This window comes from Amblyomma maculatum, chromosome 4, assembly GCF_055883805.1.
Source record: "Amblyomma maculatum isolate TAMU_Amacu chromosome 4, ASM5588380v1, whole genome shotgun sequence".
Lineage (NCBI taxonomy): Eukaryota > Metazoa > Arthropoda > Arachnida > Ixodida > Ixodidae > Amblyomma > Amblyomma maculatum.
In genome coordinates, this window is record NC_139347.1 from 108,788,407 (window position 1) to 108,811,675 (window position 23,269).

Here is a 23,269-nt window from a genome sequence, read left to right on the forward strand (position 1 = left end):
CACCTTTCAAACTGTTTAGAAGGGTCGCTAGCCCAGAGAAGTTATTCACTGCCCTCTTTTAGCCCATTCCGCGATACCAGAGAAAAAGCATATGTCATCCTTCCACCTCGCTTGTTGGGGTGTACTGCGCAATATACTATTCCTAGTATTTTCCTTTCTTCTTGGAATAAGTTCTTAGAGCAGTGTTTAAAAGACGTTTCTTCAATTGCTTTCAACTGAACGCTAAATTTGTGTTTTCCTCGATAAAACAATCTGCATACTCTGGGAGCAGACATTTACACATTTAATAGGGTTAGGTGGAGGGAGGGGAGGAAGCTTCTCAGTCTACTGACAAACATTTGGAGAAGCTCCGGACTCTCAGTACTTCTTTGAGGTGTTCCTCACGAGACAATGGATGCCTGCTAATAGTCCCTACACCTCTTTTGCTCGGCTTATTATTAAGACACTTTTTTAATTTGCGGAAGCCACACTACTGCAGCGAAACACCATTGGAGGCATTGGTGTCTTGCTACACTTGTGTACCTGGTGTAGGTTAAAAATGTCCCCATAAACCCGATAACGGTAAGCGCATCGTTACCCAGAAATTCCTGCGTCGGCTTTGTGATAGAAAAATCGAGCACAAAACGCCCGCTGATGCTAAGAGCAATTATTCTATGCAATTGAAAAAGAAAAAATTGTTTTGCCCGGTATGCCCAGCCCGCCCTACCGAAGCGCTATAAGCGTTTAAAGATAGAAAATAAAATATGTTCAAAAAAGAATATTTTGCCCTGTACAAAAGCCAAAAAGCAAGAAAACAAAACGGAAGAAACGTTGGGGGAAGGGAGGGTGTACTTCAAAGGTATGGAGGTGTTTGAAGAAAGCGATAAAATTTCTTTTATTTTTAGGGCGAAAGCCTTTCTACGCTCAAGGAACGAAATCCGGTGCGCAAGAGTTGTGCGCGAGATCTGTCATCTTCCGCCAGATTCTGCGAGATATGCTCTTTACTAGCGTTCCTACCATCTGCAATTTCAGACGAACGCGCGTCAAGAAACGCCATGTGACAGGCGCGATGGTGTACGAGCCAAACACGCTTGCTGGATAAAGTGTGACAGATACCGCGCCTTTCTCTTCCTGTAAACTAATTATAATTATACGACACGGCTACAAACGCCGATAGGAGGAAAATATGATAGCGGAGTGTTAGGAGAGGAAGGGTAGGCGTTCGCATTTTTCTCTTAACAGTAATCCACTAATAATTGGTTCTCAGGAAAGTAAAGGCGCTACATCTGTCACACTTGTTCTGTGGACACTGAACAGCACCGTAAGGCAAGATTGTGGCTGTAGGAAGAAGAAAACCAAAATGTACTGGTCTGCTACTGGCTCTGTAGCTGAGCCACCTATATTGCCTCGTGCGGACAGAAGAGAGTTGTTATTGTTGTGGCTGTAGGAAGAAGGAAAAGAAAATGCACGGGCCTGCTGCTGGCTCTGTAGCTGAGCCACCTCCGCTGCCTCGTGCAGACAGAAGACACCTTACCCGCGTTGTAAGGGAATGGGTAGAAGGTGGGAGTGAAAGTGGAAGGAAAGAAAGAGGAGCCGTAGTGGAGGGCTGTGGAGTAATTTCGACCACCTGGGGATATTTAACGTGCGCTGACATAGCACAGCACACAGACGCCTCTTCGTTTCGCCTCCATCGAAACGCAGCCGCCGAGGTCGGGTTCGAACCCGGGTACTCCGGCACAGTAGTCGGGCGCCTTACCACTGCACCACCCCGGCGGGGAGACAGAAGAGAAAATAGAGAAAAAAGAAAAGGAGAGGAAGAGAAAGACGCGCGCCACAACAACAGCCGTCGTCCACCACCGAAGCGGGGGCGGGTGCAATGATGGCCTACAACAGATAAAAATTCGGTAGCAGGCTAGCCCCTGCCGCAAGTGGCGGTGACCTACCTGTCCCAGCTTCATCAGGGGAGTCGGCAGTGGGAAGATTGTCGTCCTGGTACTTCCCTGATGTGTCATGGGACAGGTAGGTCACCGCCAGTTGCGGCGGAGGCTTGCCTGCCAATCTGTTTTAGGCCGTCATAGCACCAAACAGCGCTTCGGTGGTGGACGACGGCTTTTTTTGCGGCGCGTGTCTTTCTTTCCCCCTTCCTTTTCTTCTCTATTTTCTCTTCGGTCTGCATGAGGCAGCGGAGGTGGGTCAGCTACAGAGCCAGTAGCAGGCCCATGCATTTTATTTTCCTTCTTCCTACAGTCGCAACAAACATATTTACACTGTTGCTCAATGTTATCCTGAACAATAAATCAAACTTTTGAAAAAGACAGTCAGACAAAAGTCTTTCTTTTTTTTTTTTAAGTGTTCTGACTTAGATATTGCTGTATCACTGACCAACAGACCTGCCTGCCTCGGAGTTTACGACACATATTCATCCACCCTGCAAGTCCAGGGAGTGTTTGGGAGCTGTGGTCGCCACGAAGACTACTCAACCCGAGGGCACCGAGATGATACCGAGCAGTGCCTTGATGGCCCGTTTTAGTAGCTGATATGGCCGAGCACTGATTATTCAACTATTTCTGCGACTTAAAAAGACCGTAATATTAGGAAGCTGGGAGGAGCGACCAACGACAGGTTTGATCATTTGAGGCATGATGATAGAATAAGATTCAACCTTCCAGCGCTCTTAAATGACTAGTCAGGCACGCTGTAGGCCATGCAGGCTCGTCCATGCGGCTTGGTTAATTCGGGGCTTTATATATCGCGTGGCTGCCTGTGACCGGCAGTTGGATAGCGTAGTTTGCTAGTAGTGTCTGCTAATGAGAATCGTGGTCACTTCATGCCTTAAAGGTGGAGCTTGCGTACGCCCCTAATGCTTGTTCTTTCAAAGCGATGGCTATGACGATCTGCCGCTGTGGAATGGCTTCGGAATCTAATCTTTCCCATGGAGGCAGCCTAAAAATCTTCCTGCGCTGCGTGTATCAGTGCAAAACAAAAACCAGCACGCAGATGAAATAAATCCGATGCTCTTCTCTACGGCTTCTATCACAGACCTTCGCATTCAGGCTTTAAACCTCACACAATATTACCGCTCAGAAAAATTTCAATAAACAAGTCGTAGCGTAACGAACAATATGATATCATGAAGAGGCATACCAAACGGTGATTAACATACCATACTAAACCTAACAAATCGCAGCGCATACCATAACGCGCCTTAACAGAGCACAATTATTAAAGCTACATTATTGTCTAACGCTTAGCCGAGTTGATAGGCCATTATTTGGAAGAAACAGTGCGAATTGGATACAAAAGCAAGGCACACACGGTCAAGGCTCGTCTTCCTTTGTCTACTTACGTGTTCACTTACGGCGCTTATCAGATCGTATTATTTTTTGAAGTATTTCACTTATCGTGACTTCTACCTATAATAGCGCTTCTAAACAAAACAACTTCATCAATGGCAAAAGCCACCTATTTGGTACACCTTGCGCACCAGGGCAAAGTTATCGTCAAGCGGTTCTGCCTGAAAACCCGCCTGGACAAGCAGGGTCACGGGTCTACGGAGGGAGACAATGGGGGGGGAGTGGAACCGAGCCTCTGCCGTTGCACGCCGGTGCGCGCTCAGCCCGTGTAGCCGTTATCGACTATCGCTCAATTACGTCCCTCAGGCGAGCCAGACGCGTTCGTGCGTGCTGTGCACGCTCCTAGCATCGTAGCCGGGCGCGTTTCTATCTCCACCCTGGTGTCGGTTGTTTTTCTGAGATCGTCGCGTTGGGCTGCCCTTTATCGCTCGGCAATGTGTTGCAAGCGCCCAGGAGAGCTATTATGGTAGCTTCCGTCTCACCTCAGCAAAACGCGCGCCAGAGTTGTCTGTTTTGACAACATTTGAGCATATACTGGCTGGGTTACTATGAAAATTATCCGAAGTGCATAATGCTGCTTTTAAAGACGTTGCTTTCCACTATTTGGCCAAAAAGTGTGTTGCAGAATCAATTTCATACGGCGGCCATTTCAGTGACTACTCAAGCATTAAGAACCCTGGTAGGCCGGCTTCTGAACGAAAGACTTATTACAGGTGTCGAATTTTAAATGATCATGCTCTTCTCTTCCGCTTATCTTTACTGACCGTTACTGTAGTAACGTGGCAAGATTATGTCTTAGATTTTTATCTGCGCAGATAAAATGTTATGCTCGTGAAAGAAATTGTTTGGAAGATATTGCCATTACACAGCCAGGAATCGTTTACAAATTCAAAACGTTGTCAACTAGAAATTACTTTGGGTCCATAATTCAATCGCAGATAATGCGCTCTGTATCTGCCTGTGATGAATTTTTAAGTTGTGAGATGTTGTCTTCCGTACACAAGTCTACATTACGTATACAATCAGTAAAATATTTCCCGATCACCACTGAATGAAGTTTCAACACACTGTATGAACGGAAGCTGGTGAAGAACAAAGGTGGCAGAGAAGCTCTTTGAGAGCCTTCGCTTAGTAGGAGGTCTTACATTCAGCGCTACTGAAATAAAAAGGAAAAAAAAATGCCCCACGATTACGTTAATTTCAATTGCGAAATTAGCGTGCAGCTCATCAGCTGTTCGAGCTTTTCAATAGATTGAGGCAAATAATTCGAGCAAGATATGTATCTACAATTACAGACTTTTTTATTTTTCACGCATACTTTTTCAAGAAACATTCCACAAACAGTTTATGATTGTCATCATCATTGTCATGAAGGAAGCTTTGTGGATCGGGAGGTCGCGGGAGGCAGCGCGTGGGCCCATAGGAACGTTGCGCTTCGAAGAGAGCAGCGACTGACATTCGCCCGGTGATGCCGCTAGTGAGTCAAGTCAACGTGGCTCTGCGTTTTGGCTTGGGATGCACGCAGCGCGATCCGCTGATGCCGAGACGGCGCTCTGGCAACTGGAGAAGACCATCGCCGTTACCCAGGAAGAGGGGTGGAAGGGTGGGGAGGGTACATGCAGCGACGAACAGTGGCGGCAGGAGCGTGCACTACCCTGGCTGCGTAGCTGGTTACGAGGGCCAACGCTGGTGGCAACGACAATGACGATGCGAAACACTATTCTGACCTCCCATTTTAATCCCAATAGTCGGAGCTTAGATCACTTAACACGTGGTTTATATGGGCAATGAGTATTGGCGGAAATAACGCGCTCACTGCAGAATTATAACCAGCTCCGTTAACCCAAGGAAAGGGTACTTGTGTGTATAAATGTTCTTTACAAACTGCATGGTGACTCGGCTTTTATATAGGGACACAGCTTTTTCAACAATCTTCTATGCATTTATTGTGAGCATGTTTACGTTCATTACCGTTTTCTGGGCAATACTTGAGCTGTTGGCAAAGAATCATAAGAGTACTGTTAATATTCTACCTATGCGCAGAAAAGTGCAAAGGTATTTGGCCAAGATGTATTACTGAAATACCAATCATCAAGATTCAGAAAAAGAAGCGGCAGACTTTTAGCCCAAAGCTTCTTCCAGTTTTTAAATTCCATATAAATCAAAAACTAATAAATGTATCAATAAATCTGTGCTTGACCATAGAAAAAAAATTCAACACAATGTGGCGCAAAGTGGCTTCTTGGACGAGTTGGTTGAAAATTATGTTAAACAGCTCAAGAACTCGGACAAAGAGCAAGACAAAAACAGTTTAAAAGAGACAAAAATCAGCGCAATATGTGTTTGTCTCTTTCTATCTGTCCGTGTTCTAGCGCTTTTTAACTAATGTGGCGGTTTTGTGCAGCGATTTCAAAGTGTTTAAGTGAGTTTTCGCTGCATGTGTGAATTAACGTATTTCATGGCGTAGTTGATTTTATAAGTGCCTTCAACGCTTAATTAAAACAGTAATACGGAAAGTTGAGCCAGTAGACGAGAAGTGGGGGTGGAAGTGGGAAGCCCGAGAGCCGACTTATAGGTTTGGCGGATGAGACAGTTGACCTTGTCTTCCTCGGTACGAGACAGAAAGAGGTAGGGGAGGGAGTAGACAAGGCGGCTTAGCACAAAGGCCTTAACAAGACGACGGAGGTCGTGCTCGCGCATGCCGTAGTGTCGGTTAGCGACCCGTCGGATCAGCCGTACCGTCTGCTGGACGGTGGTAGTAAGGCGGGAAATGACAGTAGTGTGTTTGCCATTGATTGGAGAAAGAGACCGAGAATACGGATGCAAGAGACAGAAGGGATGGGATGTCCGTCGATAGTGACGTTAAGGTTAGGAGATGAGGTTGGAGCTATGGCTCGAGCCAGGAGGAGCAGGAGCTCCGACTTGGACGGGGAACAAGCTAGCCCGACCGTGCGAGCATAATCGGCGACCGTTTTAGCGCCCGCCTGGTGAGCGGCTTCCATCTCACCAAGATTGCCGGTAGTCACTCAGAGGGTGATATCATCAGCGTAGAAAGCACGGGAGAGGTTAGGAATGCTAGCTAGAGCACGTGCCATAGGAAAAAGGGCGATGTTGAAGAGAAGGGGAGAGAGAACAGAACCCTGGGGGTACCTCGATTTCCAAGAGGGAAAGCAGGAGAGGAGAGGGTGCCGAATGAGATCTCAGCCGTGCGATGGGCAAGAAAAGCCTTGATGTAACTATGGATTCGGAAGCCCACGTTAAGGGTAGAAAGGGCGTCTAGGATGGCGGTATGGAAGACATTATTAAATGCTTTTGTCAAGTCCATTGCCATGATCGCGTGAGTGCGCTTGGCGTGAAGAGGGTGAAGGACCTCTACGGAGAGCTGGAGCATGACATTATGTGTAGAGAGGGATGGGTGAAAGCCGAACATTGAATCGGGGAAGAGATGGTTGTCCTCGAGGAAGCTCTGTAAGCGGTCTAGAACGACGTGCTCAAAGAGCTTACCGAGACAAGAGGTGAGGGAAATAGGACGGAGATTTTGAATGTCTATGGGTTTGCCGGGCTTGGGGATGAAGGTCACCTTAGCGTGGGTCCACTCAGAAGGCAGGGTGCCTTCGTGCCAATGTTTGTTAAAGAGGTCCGTAATGGCCTCTAGGGATGATGTGTCCAGGTTACGGAGGGCCTTATTAGAAATTTGGTCTGCTCCTGGTGCGGAAGTGGTGCGGAGCTTATGTAGCGCCGCACAAACCTCCCCCACAGTGGTATCTGCGTCAAGCGCAGAATTAATGGTGCCGATGTAAGAAGGGAGGGGGGACGGAGGGGAAGTGCAGAGATAGCGATCTCGGAGTGCAAGAAGGAAATCGGAATCGGATAGCGGTGAGGATTGCAGGAGGCGCGTCACATCCCTGCGTTGCGTGGCCTTGACATGCGACGGGTAAGGAGGGCACGTAGGAGCGCCCACGTATCCCTCAGCCCGAGGTTACCGGCCATGCGGTCGCATGTCTGGCCCCACTGCTGCCTGGTGAGGTATGAGCAGTGCTCCTCAATTTCCATACCCAGGCGGGCAAGGCGGAGGCGTAGTGAGCGATTGTGTTTTTGTGAAAGCCAGCGGCGGTGCAGGGAATGATGCGCCTCCCATAGGTGAAGGAGGCGGCTGTCAGCCGTGGAGGAGTGAGGAGGGGTAGGGACGGTAGAGGTGGCGGATGAAACATCTTTGAGCAAGGTGGCAGTCCATTGAGAAAGGTCTGAGATGGAGGTGGGGGCATGTTGCCGTGAGTGGCGGAACCGATCCCAATCGACTACCTGGCTCAGACGCTGGCGGGAGGATAGGCTAGGAAGAGAGAAAGAGATGGACAGGATATATGGTCGCTGCCGAGAAAGACCCAGGCAGGGGCACCCAGACCTCGTGATGGCCAGACAACCCTCACGTGGACTCAGGCTATGAGAGACGCCGTAGTGGAAGACTCCGGAAATTTCGACCATCTGGGGTTCTTTAACGTGCGCTGACATCGTACAGCACACGGGCGTCTTGAGCGCAATTAAAACACAAGTGAGGTTACTTTTTTATGTATTAAGGCGAAAGCCTTTAATGGCTGATACTGTCCTCCGTTCGCACATGGTGTCGCACCTTTGGCAGCGACCCAAAAAATGACCATAAGCATAAATCAGTTACTATTTACTAGACTAACCACAACACTTTTTAAAAATAATACAATTGGTCAGTATTAATTGGGTAGTAATAAACACTAATTAGACAGTACTAATTGGGTACTAAATATCATTATGTAGGTAACATTAATCAGTTAGCTTTGTTTCGGTTCTAATTAGCACTATATAGTTACGAATAATAGGTACTAGCTAACTCTACTTACGAATAATTGGTACTAGATAACGCTAATTAGGTAGCACTAGTTGGATACTAATTAACACTAAATAAGTAGTACTGATTACTGACTAATTCACACTAGTAATTTAGTAAGAATTGTTTACTAATTAACCCTAATCTTTAGCACCAAATTTGTAGAGTACCAGTGTATGTACAACATGTGGTAGTGCATCTGAAAGCTGTGCGGGAGATTATGCGCGAGATCCGTCATATTCCCCGAGATTCCGTGAGATATGTTCCTGTCTAGCGTTTCTACCATCTGCAATTGGACACTTGAACGCTCGCTACGGAATGCCGCGTGAAAGGAGCAATGGTGAACAGTTCAAACTCACACTTACCGGGGAATACAAGACAGATTCTGCGTCTTTCCTTTCCTGTAAGCCAATTATAGTTATATGTAGCCAGAAGCGAACGCTGATAAGAGCAAACGATGAGAAGAAAATAATAGAAACGGAAGGGTGGGCTTTCGCCGTTATCCTCTTAAGAGACATCCAAGAGACCTTCTATTTTTTCTGAACGGCGATTGCTCGAACATGTCATATGGCCAATGAAATCAGAAATTTAATTATTTATTTATTTATTTATTTATTTCAGAAATACTGCCAGCCTTCACAGAAGGACTTAGGCAGGAGTGGGATTACATCCATTGTTAAAGAATAACACACACAGCAGAAAAGAAAAACCAGCTTAACAAGAGGAAAACCTAAGAAGCAATTAGTGATAAAATAGCTTTTCATTGACAGAAGGTTTATTAAGACGACGAGTTTTTCTGAAGGAAAGACGCTTCATTCAATAATCCATTGATTCGTTCAACGCATCACACTCTGGCATTCCTAATCAAAAGACTATAAACTAGAACTGACGTTCTTATCTCTACAGCAGAGAAGCATTCTCATAATTTTAACCCGGAAATTTGTGGTGATTTGAAGGAGAACACACATAAAAAAACAAGTATCGACCAGGCTACGTTTAATTTTTCTCGTTGCATTCACGTTCAAATGCAACAAGATTGCAAATTAGTTCATAAGTTATACAGGCTGTTTACTGAATAAAATTCATTGCTTCGGATTTTCTTCTTCCCGTTGCAGAAGACCGCTACTCTCTCCTGGAAAGCGGTGAACTGCTGGTTCACAAGGTCACGCCCGAGGACGCGGATCGGAGCTATCGGTGTAGGACGCGGCATCGCCTCACGGGTCACCTGATGGCCAGCTCAGTGGCCGGGAAGATCACCGTGTCGGGTAAGGCGCAATTCAGATGTTTGGACCTCTAAAGGGCTAAGAGTGCTCGTCCCTAAAAATGCCTTGATGTAGGCAATCGAAAAGTGCGCTCAAAATAATGCTCTGCATTCGAGATGTTTTCCAGAAGGCATAGTTCGAGCAAAGGTTCATAAAGAAATATCATAGTGGTATTAATTAGTAATCGCAATCGCTTGTCATGTAGACATAGTATTATTCACGGCCACTTGCTACAGACATTTTGGGCCACATTGAGCCCCCCCCCCCCCCCCCCCTCCGTTATTAGGAAGCGTTGTTTCAGAAAAGCCCCCAGGGAGCACTTACCATCGGGCCTATACTGGAATTGCGTTGGCGATGAACAGCGCTAAATATGGCCAGTGAACGTCCAAAGCAGTCCAATATTGGGCCGATGGCTAGTGCTGCCGAGGCCGTAGCTGGGGACATCCATGACAAGTGTCGCACATCAAACAGTTTCGGCAAAGCGCCACAGTGAGGAAACAATCGATTTGCTAGACAACGTTTGTCATGCCAATGATGATGCACAGAAGGGGTCAAAGTGTCTCCTGGCCTAAACTCGAAAAGGGATACCTACTTGTTCCGAGTCAGACTACGGGGGAGAGGGTACAAGCAAGGAGGAATTATACCACGTGTTCGCTGGTGCAGTGCATTGCTTTCAGAAACGTAGGACATTAACAGATCGCGGGCAGGAGTGAAAGGTGATGTGTGTTCAGTTCTATGCAGATTGTCATTCTCTCCACGACAAGAAATACCGATTGTGACCTTGGCCACAAATCAAGTGTAGGCGGAAAGAACAGATGTATAATTTGTTGAGAGCTGATCGTTTATGTACTTTGTAATCTGTGCCGAACAACCTTACAGAGCCAGTATTCTGAAACACCCATTAATTATGAGGCAAATGCGAGATATTATAAACGCTCCCATGGGCATGCTGTTGGAAGCGGTCTAATCTTGCAATTTGTGGCAGAAACTTCCCTTTAATGATTTTTCTGTATTCGCACCAAGTAGTTAAATGCATCCCCTAACTCCACCCTTTCTCTCAAACACCAAAAAAGGCTGCATTTCTTAAAATAATTATGTAGCAACTGTCGAATATTGTAAGGTCTCTTTATGAATATATCCATTGCAATAGTTACGGTTCGGATGAGTGGCACATTCCACTCAGAATGAGTAACTAATAATTTTCATCAAAACAATGGGGTCTGTTCTTGGATCACTGTTACACAGCTGCTGAAAATATTAAGATTTCTTTGCGAAATTACTTTTGCAATGCTATAGTCTTCGATTGAGTGTCACCATCTTGCTCCTGATATTACTCTTGAGCTCAAACAATATGTCCGACAGCCAGAGAAAGCCAATGTGCGTGTTCTCAAAAATTAATTACGAAAAATGAGTACTCTGTCGAGGGATGTTCTGTGTATATATGGATTCTTATGTGATAATGCTGTGATAAAAACTTTCTCAGAAAGTGTGTTAATTTTTGCGCATCAGATTTTTAAGAGGGGCGAAAAGGTCAGCGTAGATGAAAACTATATTGAATATGGGAAGAGCATAAATCGTATTCTGGATTACTTGGAGCTTGCTAGTCAGAGGCTAACATGTATACGAGAGATATTACACGCGATAGGTAAGGTAACGATGATAGGTGTGTAGACATCGGTAACTGCATTCTATGCGGCGTGGAATGCCTCCGTGAATATTGTGCATTGGAGAAGTTGGTGCGTGGCCTATACCTCTGGTGAAGCAGCGGAGCGATAGCCTGCGAGTCGACAGTATTATTACAAAGAAAACGCTTTCAAACGATGAAGGCGAAGAGATTTCTTTCGTGCCCTGATTTCTCATGCTTGTTGAAGAGTTAAATGAATACATTAAGTTGAGAGCGCTCTTCATGGACGTGTAAGGATGGAAGACTAGAGAAATAATTTGTCAGTAAAGAATCACGATTGATTGCTTCGGAGTCTCACTGTCGACTGGTGAGGCGAAGGAAATAGGGCCTTGTATACTGTCCCCAGCTAAAGGATTGAGCGCACAAGCAGTAGTTAGTGTCACGAAGACCGCTGAAAGAGCGCACTGCTATGCGCCGAATCAGACCGACCGTATTTTGAGCTGATGAAATGCCGCATTCATCAACGTTGTAGCAGTTCCAGATGCATAAAACGGGACAATATGAACGCTTTTTTATTGAGTATTGAGAGAATTATCAACTGCTAAATTTAAATTGCCACTTTCCGGAAACAAAATTTTTTTAGTATTCGAATGAAACATGATTTAGTGCATGACAGATTTAGTCCCATTGTAGGCTCATTGACGAGATGTAAAGGTATCGAGCGCATGCTGGAGGGCCAACTGGGATGCAAGTGCTGCTGACAGACAGGAGCGACTCAAGATTTATGTGATCTGCGTGCACAAGAAGGCAAATGAAACGTATCTTTTTAGTGTTTGGGCAAGAAAAAAAGGCCACGTTAACACCCCTAGCCTACTGAGCGCAAATAATGTGTAAGCGGAGAACGGGTAGGTCGTGGCCTAGGTAATTTGGAAGACACTACAAAAATGGCCGTAGTAAAATTAGTTGCCAATTTCGGATCAAGTCGATTGTAAGAGGCTCACAGGACACCCAAATAAATGTGGGTACCATCATTTCTCTTTTTCTTTTCCGCACCACATGAATCTTCGCTTGCGTTTAAATAAACCATTCAAAAATTCTACATTCAAACATTCTATGGTATCATGAAGAACGGGTCACATGGAGCAGCAGGAAACAAATAATAAGGATATTTTGGCGAGAAGCATGACGTTCAACTTAAATAAAGCGAGAGTTGTGAAAATGAGCCTAATTTATAATACCATTTTTGATATTTGTAAAAGAATGCAGGCATAAAGTTGAGAATACATAGTTGCACCGCCTAAAAGCCTGTACTCTGGTCTGAGACTAGGGCGTCAACCTTGACAAAAATCTCATTTTGAGCCCGTCTTGGAGTCGGCATTGCTGCATTGCCTTCGGCGAACTGGCGGATCAACGAACCGGCGAATTCAATGATTTGATGGGCGCTGTTCGCATGCATTTGCAGCCTAGGAAGACGTGCTTTGGGTACAGTTGCCTTTGGTCGGTTCTCTCGCCCTTTCAAGGTGTACGACCTCACGTGTGCTTGCAACGCACACTACTGAGCTGAAATTGCCTCCTTTTTGTACGCACATTCTTCTGACATGCCATCATTTCTTGGAATGGATGCAGAAAGTAAAGACAAAAGAAGTACTTATGATAGCGACGGGGCTGCTTTCTCTGTTGTACTGCCGCTGATTAAAGGAAACTCACTCAATGCGGCAAAAGGATAAGTGAAAGCAGCGTAAATCGAGGAAAGCCGTCCAGCCGACAAAACCTACGAGCATTTTCTTCTGTCTTAAAAGAATTTCTCGGCTGTTTGGACAGTGCGCACCTCTTGTGACAACAGACGTTTCAGAAGTAAGATCGGGATTTTTGTATTTACAACAGAAAGTATTGCATAATTACAAACTACGAAAAAAATACTACAGAACAGCGCAAACGTAGGACGGCATTTCAGTACTACAGAATATTGTCTCGTAGTTTTGACGTCGCTTTGTAGTTTCTTCGATTTCTTCTTTCTTTTTTTTTTCATTCGAGACGTGTACCCTCAGGCATGCTTAAAAAGGGAAGGGGAAGCAGAAGAAAGAAGGATTGTAAACTGGCGTTTTAAAATTTCGCTTCTGATAAACTGATTATCTTGTGTCCACTTGAGGTATTCACATGCAAGATCATACCGCAGGCCTGCTTTCATTAGTTAACACTGTTTTAGGGATGCTTAGCTGGGCAGCTTTACAGCTGGTTTCATATCGCACAGCTCCGGGAAGGCACCACAATGCGGGCATTTGCCGCTTCTTGATGCCATTCCTCACGCTACCGATGACGCGCAGAAGTGGTCAGCGCCACTCCTGCCCGAATCCGGCGCATAGATAGCTTTTTTTGTCGTCTGAGATTACGGGGGAGAGGGTATGAATTACAAGGTAGAGCACGTTTTCGCTGGCGCAAAGCTTCTTTCTCGGAAACATGGGAGGGGAACGTATTTCTGGGAAGAGGTAAAGATGGCCTGATGTCTGATGTGTCATCGTATGTCGTTGTAGTCATGTGGATATTATGTAGGTCGTGAGCATGGCCGTGAGTGCAATGCTTACGCACATGACAGGGGTATTTTCGCAGACCTGCCGAGTGGATTGTGTAATTGGGAATGAGCGCCGAACAGCCTTAAGCGGCTCGAGGGCGGCTGGGCAGTCATTGTAAATATGAACCAAATGGATTTGAGTCTGACTGAAAGGGAAGCAATTGTATTGGGTATCGCCTGAAGCTCCAAGGCAATTGATGGTACACGTATCCGCGCTATACTAGTATGTTGCGCTAGAGTTAAGATGAAGACGGGAGGGACTGTACACTGTGGTAACTCCCTGCAATGCTGTAGGTGATGTATCGGTGTATATTATGCACCCTGGAGGTAGTTACGCAGTTGATATCCGCGGCAAGGCACTGGAACCATTTTGTGTGAGTTTCCAGTACGACCAGGAGGAAGCGTTCGTAAACGATGGAAGTAAGGCGAGATTTTACGTCCTCTGTCTCACGCCCGTCAATGAGTTTAATTAAGGTATTAGGTGAAGCGATCTCTTGCAGCACGGGTATGCGTCTTTAGGCGTGGGCCACATTGTGTTACAGAAGGTTGCTGTCTATTAATGTGCTTATATTGCGGTGAGTTTTTTCTCAGGAAAACACTTTATTCTCAATGCTAGGCAAAGGCACTCACAATTCCTTATTATTTGGCACGATCTTCCATTGCTGGAATCTCTTAACTAGCTCCACCTTCCACACAAAACTTTTGCAACGACCGCTTGAAGCGTGCGACTTGCGTAGCTTTCATGTCCGTGTGCATAATAATGCTGAATCTACATATAAGGGAATATTTGCTGGTTACCAGTTTCATTTTAATTAACAGTTTTGAAGTACTGAACTGAAATTATTGGACGAGCCTTGTTGTTGGCTTCATAACACAATTTTACCTTAGTGATTTAAATAAAACGAATCGTTGTTACCTTACCATTTAGCGAATATTCACTTCCCTCAAATTAATGAAACGTTTTAGTTTTTTGTTTTCAGTATAGCAACAAAAAGTGAAAATTCCATAAATATTTCTCGCGAGTGACATTCCGATTGAGTTTTTTGTTTGAGCTCTCCTCCTTGACAGGATGCAATGCGATAATATAAACTTGGAACATTTGAGGAGGTTGGTACAGTAGACTGCTGTTTCTGTCGCGTATCACAGTTCATTTCTTCTCTGCAGATGCGCACGCAATGACACAAGTGAAGGTAACCCTCAACTTTCCCGAGATTAGGACAACTGTTGGAAGCCACGTCGACCTACCCTGCGTGGCGCAAGGATACCCGCCACCGCACTACACGTGAGTAGAAAATGCATGCGCAAGTGGACGTTTTGTGAGAAAGTGTTAATGTGATAAAATATGCCCACAGTATCATGTGATAATGAAGCGCATATGAAAATTAAGCTGCGCCTGAATAGCCGTTGCTGTAAATTAGGATCAATCTGTAATATATGTGAACGTCTGAAAGTTAAGATGACGGAATCGGCATTGGCACTGAACGCACTCGAGTTCGTAGAGCACAGATTCAGAGCCTACCAAGCATTCATGCCAGTGTTCAGGGCTCTCAGTGAACTAATTACAAATTCCGCCGGAAATCTGTGCCGGTTAGGCTTTGTCACATGCAGTGCACTCCACTAAAACATTAATAATACCATAACATTTGAAAGCGCAGTGGCAGACATCATCATCATCAGCCTGAATATACCCACTGCAGGGCGAAGGCCTCTCCCATATTTCTCCACTTAACCCGGTTCTGTGCTAGCTGCATCCACTTGAACCCTGCGAACTTCTTAATCTCATCCGCCCACCTAACTTTCTGCCGCCCCTTGCTACGCTCTCCTTCCCTTGGAATCCAGTTTGTCCAGGCAGACATACACGAGACAAGTGGGCGGGACAAACGCTACATATAACTGCTGCAAGCAGCGTTTCTCCCATCCACTTCTCTCAAGTACGTCTTCCTCAGCGCTTCAAAAAGTTATGATGCTATACCAACTATCCCAGCAAACAACCTTTTCAAGCTATTATTACCAGAGGTTTGGCATGTAGTGATGTCCTGTTCGTTTGCTGCCTATTATTTACTGCAAAGTGAGCAACCAACTATAAGTAGGTGCATGAGAGTTCAAAGAGCACATAACATTTAGGCATGAGTTCACAAGGCTCGGATATGACCATAAAGAGCCTTGAGTGTGACTTTGCATATCTTTTTTCAAAGTTTTTTTTGTTTTCAACTGCATTACTTTGCTAACTGTTCCTCCTAGCCAGCTTGCCTCTAAAAGTGCCTTGCAAGAAAGGACAATTGTAACTGGTCGTCAAATCAAAGCCTACACTCCCTGAACAGAAGAAAATCTTCTGAGGCTGCGCTCAGTGAGCAGGCGTAAAAGACCCCCATAATTATACATTCAACGATAACTGCAGTTAAGGATAGCTTAGGCTGACTACTAAAAATGTCGCAGCCTGTCATGTTCGTGAGACCAATTCGGAGCCTGCCCACTTTGTCCACGCAGCTGGTACCGGGAGGACCGCGCAGGCAGGCGCTTCTCGGTGTCCGAATCGGATCGCCTGCAGTCTTCGAACGGCGTGCTCAGCATTCGCGGCGTCAATGTGCAAGACGGAGGTCGCTACGTGTGTGTCGCCAGGAACACCGTGGGAGAGCAGAAAATCGAAACCCTGCTCTCGGTCGAAGGTGGGTCGTCGCCTGAGGCATCCCTGCTATGCATGCGTCAATAACCGGCGCCCTTCTGGGAGCCTATAGTATCGAATGGGTTTGTATATTCTCCTGTTTTATATCCTTGTGTTTGTTTTTCTGGAAAGAAGAAACATGCAGCCTACGCACTTTGATATGTTGCTAACAAGTCTTCGTTGCAGGCTTATTATAAGTCGCTGAATGACGTGTGAAACAAAATTAAAATTTTCACAACTTTTTGAGTTTTTTTTTTTCTAGCATATTCCTTTCTCTCTTTCTGTTATCATTAAAGATTCAGTGAAGCGGGGCAATGTGATTAATTTGGCAGATACATGGTTCCCGACATTACGTGCATGCATTTCTCCGAGAGTGCTGTATACGATTGCGAGCAAAATGTGATATTTTATTTCACTGTATCAAGGAAAAGCTGCGGCGAAAAGACGGCGCGGCGCAAGATGTTTCATTTGTGCGCGATGGGTATGAACAATAGTGTTTTTTAATCTTTCATCTCAGAGGGGTCGAACTCCGAAGGAAAGCTTTCTACACATTAAAACCGGTCACCCATAATAAATGCGTAACGGGAAAACGTACACCGCTCGTTTTGTTCAAAAGGCATCGCCGTACCTGCACCTGGAAAGAACTTGGCAAACTTACAAACGTGTCGCAAAAGACAAGTAAGAAAAATATGAACATGATTTTCTATCAAACTATGAAGCGACCATTCTTTGCACAGAGTTTAAGGAGGTAACATATCCTACTGCTAGAGGCTACTTTGCAACAGCGATTCAAGCCGACTTAATATGCACGCCCAAGTGTATGACGTTAAATTTAAGTGTAGGTCTGCAGTGAGAAGTGAACCATACACTGCATCTCTTTCCAAAAAGCCTAATTAGAGAACAAATCTTAGATAAGAAGGGCGACGCTAAAAGCTCTATAAGGCAATGCCTTACAGCGAAACTTGAGCGTCGTAGTATTTTTATGATTCCAATAAATAAAAGGATTATAGGTGGCTAGAATATTACCTATTCTTTTATCATAACCGAAAAGGGGTCGTTACAAATTTTGTTATATAGAAAGCCCTCATTTTATATGGCTTGTTGTCTCTCTTTTTATACAGAGGGAGCTTTTTTGTCAGGTAGTTTCTTTTGTGAATCTATTTTGCATAATAAATACATTTATCATCATCATCATCAACCTAACTATGCCCAAAGAGGGGCAACTTCCTCTCAAATCACTTCTATTAACCCAGTCCTGTGACCGCTGCATACACATGATTCCTTTGAACTCCTTTATCTCCCTGCCCACCTTAACTGCTTGCTATCCTCTGCTAGGCTTATTCAATATATTTGCATGAAAATAAAACTCCATTTTGTTGCTCATCATTTTATTTCACGTTCACTTATACCTAGAAGAATACAAATTGCGAAATAGTGAAAATACTTATATACATCGTGTTTACTTCGACCTTTTCGTGTCTTCCATCGGTAACTCTAAGCGAAGAAATTCACTGTCGTGAGCCCCCACGAATGGACTAAAGCACGAAACACAGGGTCTTACCTCTTTTGCTGGGAACGAGCGCTCCTGGAAAGACTGTCGACGCGGCTGTTGCTAGCGCGATTGTAGTCTCTTAAACGACGTGCCTAATGGATTTTCTATGTTCCACGGTAGCGGTCCTTGGTGATATAGATCGTTGTTTCTGCCTATATTTTATTACTGCAATTCCAGGGGCAGGCCAAAATGACTTAAAGCAATGGTCATGTTGACAGTGTTGTGAAAGTTGGTATTGAAGCCAATTTATTATATATAGGTCAAATTCCTTACCCCTTCAAAGTGGGAAAACTATTACGTTCAGCTTTTTTCTTAACACGAAGTATACCAAATATTCGTTTGCGTTTTTACTGAAAGTTTCAGCACGCAAAGGTTTCGCGGCTAGGGCAATTTTTGATATTTATTTTTAACAACGCAATGATAGTAAACGATGCAATTCGGAGACAGGATTCAAAGCGCTTAGTATGTAACTTTGTAGAATAAAAGAGACTGTTAGATTACGTTTACTGAAAGAGAAACGCTATGTTGGTCTTATTGACCTGCATCGTCCTTACAAAAAAAACACCTAATTGAAAAGGAAGCATAATATAAGCTCAAAAATGTACGGAAAAGAAACAAAAAAAAACTCAGTGTATGCAAATAGCTGACGAGTTTTTATGTATTTGAGTTTTCGTTCCGCCTGTTGGGCCACTTGCGTTCCAATATCACTGCGAGCATGTTGCAGGCTGTACTAAATGTTAGGTGCCTTACAGCTTCATGATTATATTCGCAGACCACATTTCACGCTTACTGCCTGACATGTAGCAATCCTTATACATACTTCATTTCTATTAGCTCGAAATCATGCACACGACAGCATTTTTCACCCCGCATTACTAGGCCTCACTCGGTATTAAACTGTCCCTCTGCAAAATACGAGTACTTTACATGTTATGGCACTTTAATTTTGTATTATCCTGTAAATTACCCAAGTCAGAGATTTCTTTATAGAAGTATTAAGTATTAGCTGCTCGTTTGTTTTATTAAATTTAACATATCAAAATGATTCCACATATCAGGGACACCACAATGTCAGAAAATTAAGGACTACGCTCACGGAGCGAACTTTCTCTGCGAACTTCATGCGGCTCAACGGAACGCCGACGATGCCGTACCACATGCAGTGAAAAACTGGTGACTGGCGGTGTCGGCGACCGAGTGAGAAAACGCACGATCTGGTCCGCTTCAACAAGGGACTTTTCATACTAAATGGCAATTAAAGAGCAACACATAAAGTAAGCAACGTCTAAAATTTAGCCCAACAGCGCTTGTATACAACCTTCGAGTACGGCCGACGCCGCAGCAACAGCGTACTGCATATGCGTCTTTTTGCAGCGGTTTGAGCGAGTGTTGTTGAGCAGAACGTCGAGAAAGGTCTCGCTACAGCTGCATTATCAAAACAGGCAAAATCGCAACGCTTAGAGCACCTTATGACGCAACCTTACCAGAGCGATGCCGCCCGCTAGCGCGGGGGACGACAGTGCTCTAGTCATGCGCTGCTCCCTAGTCATCGATAGACCTTTTTTGTTTCGCATCGATGGCCCACGAAATAGTGCTATGAAATTCTTTCGTGCTATAGAAATAGAACTTCCCAACTCTCGATCACATTCTGTAATAATAAAAGCAAAATATGATTCATTTAGAATGCACTCTTTAGCTGAGGTGGCGTGCAAGCGGACCGGAGCAGCCGCACTGCAATGGCGGCAGCAGGCTGTCAGCAGAAACTTCCTGGCATCGCAGCTTCTTTACCAGCGACTCGGCACGGCTCAGCGATCCTCAAGAAGGATTGAGTTTTGATATTCGATTTATTACGTATTGGAACAACAAAATTTAGCACATTTTTCTGAAGTTTTTCGTATCATCGACGCAAACAACTCGGAGCTGCAGCCGGCGCTGAGCGGCACCAAGTGCTGCCATCTTACGGTTGTCGCGCTCAGGAGCGGCCGTTAGCCCAGCCACCGGCGAAAATGATCTGGCCCGGCTTGATCGGCGATGAGCGGCCGCCACGTTTGCCGCGGGAAAATAGCTTCACGTGGGTCGGCCTTTAGGCCATTTGCAGGTTCAAAAGTGCACTGCCATCACACATTACATGGGCGCCTTTTTTTTTTCTTTCGCCTGCTTTGAACTGGTGCCGCCGCTTACAGAGCTTGACCTGTTCTCGAGTTTAAAAAAACGCGAACTAAATAAAAAAGCAGACGAAAGAAAGCAAATGCTACTAGTTGGATTCGACTTCACAACCTCCCAAATTCGCATCCAGTGTTCTCACTAACAGCGCTCCAGCGATGGCTGTTCAATCGATTACTTTCCTGGGGAGCGATGATGTTTTTAACGTAACCTTAGGAACCCTCACCAGCGTCTCCCTCACTGGTAAAGGCGGGCGTCGAAAGCGCCTTTTTCCTTCTGTGTCATGTGAAATGCGTCCGCACACGAAGAATGCAAACTGTGCAAAGACTCCCTTATGCTTTCTGTGGCTGCAAGAGTGCCAGAAGCGAAAAGCTTGCAAGATACTAAGCAAACTAATGTAATTAAAACGCGGGAATAGTTATAATAAATATAAAAATCAAGCCACCGTGAGAAGTGCAGAACATTTATTAATTCTATTTCAGCCGTTGATATTATGTTATTTTACAGATATACATATATAGGTATAGTGTTTCCTCCGCCAAAGCAGTGTCCAGCAGCTGAAATGTCAAATGCATTCTCTCTTTCTTCACGACATACCGCTTTCTTCAAGTGTACACATGTGCTATGCTAACCGTACATTCGGCCCTTTATGTGTTTATAACGTGCTCTTCTTTGAACCTAGGCTAAGAGCATAATCACTGCGCCTTTATTTATTGGTATCACCAGTTCCGTTTCAAAACATGATTTGCTCTACTAAGCGACCATCTCGTCGTCGTGGCTGTATAGAGCGCCGAATGCACGCGGTCACTGTGTCTTTTTTAACTGTAATACTTCATAATAAAAAAGCTCTTCACCGCCGCAGGCGTAGGATTAGGTGCGTTAGCTCTAGGTTTACAGACTTTATTCCTAGCTCCTCAATTATGGTACCAACGTGTATATTACGAAGAAACGATTTGTTTGGCACCATTCGCATCTGTAAATGACCACTAATTAGCTTGCCACTGCCCCGACGTTCGGACCCCATCACAGTTGAAAGAAGCAAACTACGTCTGTGCGAATCTTTCTCAAATGTTATAATTTAGCTCGAAAACCAGTCTTGTGCGCTATATGATGGCTATTCGTCTGGCACTACTTAAAACCCCGTAGTTAAAATGGGTGGGCCAGAATTATGACATAAATGGTGATTTTTAAGGGCGACACAAACACCCATTCCCTGGTGGAGTGTGAAAGCCCGGTTGATATTATAGCGGGTACTGCAACGGTGGCGATGGGGGGATGAGGGCTAGGTCATGTGGCCTTGGGGATTCATGACTTCACATATGGTGGACCAGGAGTAGGAATCCACTGCACGAGTTGTACGCGATAGCTAAGAAATTATTTGCGATACTATGACTATGATCACGTTACTTGGCCGCCATCTTGAATCTGAGAGCGAGGTAGAAGCTGACGAGAAACTAGCAGACGTAAGTAGTGAGAGCTAACGCTCTTAAACAATATGCACACGTAGCTTCCATAGTATTGTAAGAAAATAAAGACAAAGATATCGCCCATAAGCTATACACATAGGACAGTTAAAGATGACCGCAATGTAGAAGTTTCAAAGATGTAGCACGCCTGAAAGGACTTTGTGGGCTATAGAAATAGAAATGTACTGAAATATGAAACTTTAACACGACAAGGAATTCGTGATTGCGAGCTGTTCGAATTCAAATAATGTTCATTCAATTACTGCCGCCCGCCGCGGTGACTTACTGGCTAGGGCGCTCGACTGCTTAACCCAAGGACGCGGGATCGAATCCTGTCGGCGGCGGCAGATTTTCGATGGAGCTGGGAAGAAAGGGGCCGGGTGCTGCATGATGTCAGTGCACGTTAAAGAACCGAAAGTTGAAGAAATTTCCAGAGCCCTCCACCACATTCGGCCTCTCTCATATGCTTAGTAACTTTTACGCGTAAAACCCCACAAGGCAGGCCAACCTTTTACAGCGTTAGCGTTTCGATTATATGCTCTCTCTCACAAGATTTGAATGACATGATTCGCGAATTGGTATATGTTGCCTTTTTATTCCCAGTATCCCTTAGCGCTAACCTGGAGCCCAAGCTGCAGACCGTGGCCATTGGCATGTCGGCCGAGTTCAACTGCAGCGTGGATGGGCAGCCCGTGCACCGCATCACGTGGCGCAAGGACGGAGTACAGCTGCTTCCGGACGGCCGTATAGAGTTGGTGGCCGAGGACAGGCTCCGAATTCAGACCGTGCGCCGGGAGGACGCCGGCATGTACCAGTGTTTCGCCTCAAACGACCGTGACTCGTGTCAAGCCTCTGCCAGACTCCGACTTGACGGTGAGCACAAGAGCTGCCAGCCTCCGGCCGGCTGAACCACGGCGTAGCAGTTGATAAACTTATCTTGAATCTTTACCTAAGTGGCCCCACCCATTTCAGGCGTCGCTTAAGGAAGTTAAATACCGTGTGTCCCATCACAAAACCTTTTTATGTGTTATGTCCCTCCCGTGGTGTTTTTTAACAGCTCCACCGTACCTTGGACAGTAAAGGAGGAATAAGATTGTGAGTAGGTATAAAAAAATCAGTATTGAATGAAGTGCGCTGTCTGATACATATTGCTCTGTTCACGTTTAGCGCAGGTTTTGCAAAACGAATAACCTTTCTAGATTCCAAAATGTTGACAATTTGATGACGCTTACGGCATGTCTCCTAATTGACACGTAGTGAGTAATGAAAAGATCTCATAGTAGACGAAGACTGATTTAGTCCCTGGTCATTGGTTCTCCGTTGGCTGCATAGAAACCAGTAATTAGTTATCAGGATTTGTCACGTGACTTGAAAAGAAGGCGTTCTTGGAACCCATAGTTATTCGCTGTACAAAATAAGTAAGGTTTTTTTAGGACATAAAAATGGGGCAGTAAGGGACCACAGAGACTGAGGTGTTTTATTTTCGCACTTTCATCCTAGTGATAGGAACATGGGGAAACGTGAAGCCCTGTTTTAAGCAGTTTTTGAGGGCTATTGCTGTATGGGGCACAAAACACAACATTTTATGGGACCAGACACACAGTGTCGCCGCCAGTGTCGCCACAGTGTCGCCACTTAAAATAAGGGACGAACTATTTCATCTTATTTATCAAACAAATTCCTGGCAGCTTCGGTGCTTTTAAATCTTCAGTGCTTTTATGAACGGATTTTTTAGTTTAAGGTGTGATATACATCTAGGAGCTAATATTCATAAACCCGGC

At 45.0% G+C, this 23,269-nt stretch overlaps 1 protein-coding gene across 1 annotated transcript in view; it reads left to right on the forward strand.

Annotated features, from left to right (window-relative positions):
- Nucleotides 1-23,269, forward strand: part of LOC146191933 (cell adhesion molecule Dscam1-like) — a 135,955-nt gene that overhangs the window by 20,914 nt on the left and 91,772 nt on the right. The window contains exons 4-7 of the mRNA XM_084600404.1: nucleotides 9,306-9,455; nucleotides 14,810-14,927; nucleotides 16,133-16,311; nucleotides 22,092-22,361. Coding sequence (XP_084456530.1) covers nucleotides 9,306-9,455; nucleotides 14,810-14,927; nucleotides 16,133-16,311; nucleotides 22,092-22,361 — 717 coding nt within the window. The remainder of the gene's footprint in view (nucleotides 1-9,305; nucleotides 9,456-14,809; nucleotides 14,928-16,132; nucleotides 16,312-22,091; nucleotides 22,362-23,269) is intronic.